The following is a 1,483-nucleotide window of genomic DNA, read 5'->3' as shown; positions in this document are numbered from 1 at the left end:
GGGGCCGCGCCGCCTGACCCCCTCTTCGCCTCTAGGCTTTTCCAGGTGTGCAGCGGGCGGGCTGCCGCCCCCCCAGCCGTGCCCGTGGACCTGGCCGTGCGGCTGTGCCTGAGCCATTCGCCCCCCATCCGCAAGCTGCTGAACTCCTACGAGGAGCTGCGGGGCAACCGAGGCCGCAAACCCCTCCGATCCTGCCTCAACCAGAAGCTGAGCGCAGAAGCTGAGCCAGAGCGGCGAGACAGTACCAAGAGCTCCAAGAGCCAGAAAAAGAAGCAGGTCGTGTTTGCTGATATGAAGGGGCTCTCACTGACGGCTGTCCGCTTCTTCTCGAAGATCGAGGAAGATCTCTGTGATTTGCAGCATGCCCTGTCAGACCTCGCCTGTTTCCGACCTAGGCTGTGGGACTTAGGCCCGGAAGCGTGCAGGTATGTGCTGGACTTCCCACAGCCGTCTGCAAACTATGTGGCTTTCCGCAACAGCCTGCACAGCAACTTGGTCTGCCTGGAGAGCTGTCTGATCCAGGACCGTGCTCTGTCAGGGACAGTGAAGGTTAGAAACATCGAGTTTGAGAAGAAAGTGATGGTCCGCATCACCTTTGATGGCTGGAAGAGCTTCCAGGATATCTCTTGCCAGTACATGCACAGCACATATGGCTCAACTGACACAGACATCTTCTCTTTTGAGCTTACCCTGCCCAAGCCATCCATCTCCCATAGGGGCACAGAGTTCTGCATCTCCTTCCAGTGTGGACAAAAGACCCACTGGGACAACAACCATGGGAAGAACTATAAGATCTGCCATGTGGGCATGATCCGCCCTGCCTCCTGTGCTGTGAAGAGTGCCAGCAGGGCCTGGGAGCATCTTGGCACCTCTAGGGCTGCTGCTCTAGTCCTTTCTCGCCTGCAGACCTGGCGGCATTCAGAGACCCGAGCTCCTTATTGGTAGGACGGCAGTATGGGGAGAGATGTCCCCTCCCTCTCCTGACTGGTACATGGGTTTTTGGGGAGGGGTCAGCTGCAGAAGATGCTGCTCACGGTTTTGGTAGCTCTATGAGCAGTTGCCAGTCTCTGCAGAAGCTTCTTCACTTCTTGCTGCTGCTACAGAGGCTGGAAGCTGCTGCCTGAAGTAACTCCTGCTTGTAGGTTCTCAGGGCAACACGAGACAAGGGAGGGGCTGTGGGCTGGGGCCCGCGGCCGGTGCTGCCCAAGTGCCTTGTGTGGAGGGGGCGTGATCCTGCCGCCGCCGGCGCCTCCCGCTGCAGGCGCTCTCCAAACCGCGGGCCCGAGAAGGGCTCGCCGCGGGTTACTGGGCCAGGAGCAGCGGCGTGCCTGTGGTCGTTGGTGCTGTAGCGGGGAAGTGAATAAAGTGACAGCTCTTCGCGACTCCTGCCTCCTTGTCCGCGTCCGCCGGGGGTGGGGCCGCACGGGCGGGGCGGGCGGGCGCCCTCAGCCGGCGGCGGGAAACGTCGCGGACGTGCGGGCGC

General features: G+C 61.1%; 1 protein-coding gene across 1 annotated transcript; it reads left to right on the top strand.

Moving 5' to 3' along the window:
* Positions 1-12: 12 nt before the first annotated feature.
* LOC107199605 (protein phosphatase 1 regulatory subunit 3C-B-like) lies at positions 13-1,382 on the top strand (the record flags this gene model as incomplete). The annotated part of the gene is made up of 1 exon (XM_015616921.2): positions 13-1,382. A coding segment is annotated over one exon (933 nt), but the record flags the coding sequence as incomplete, so codon positions are not given.
* Positions 1,383-1,483: the final 101 nt, after the last annotated feature.

This window comes from Parus major, unplaced genomic scaffold (assembly GCF_001522545.3).
Source record: "Parus major isolate Abel unplaced genomic scaffold, Parus_major1.1 Scaffold1328, whole genome shotgun sequence".
NCBI lineage: Eukaryota > Metazoa > Chordata > Aves > Passeriformes > Paridae > Parus > Parus major.
The sequence above is the reverse complement of the archived record's forward strand: the minus strand, read 5'-3'. Positions and strand labels throughout refer to the sequence as shown.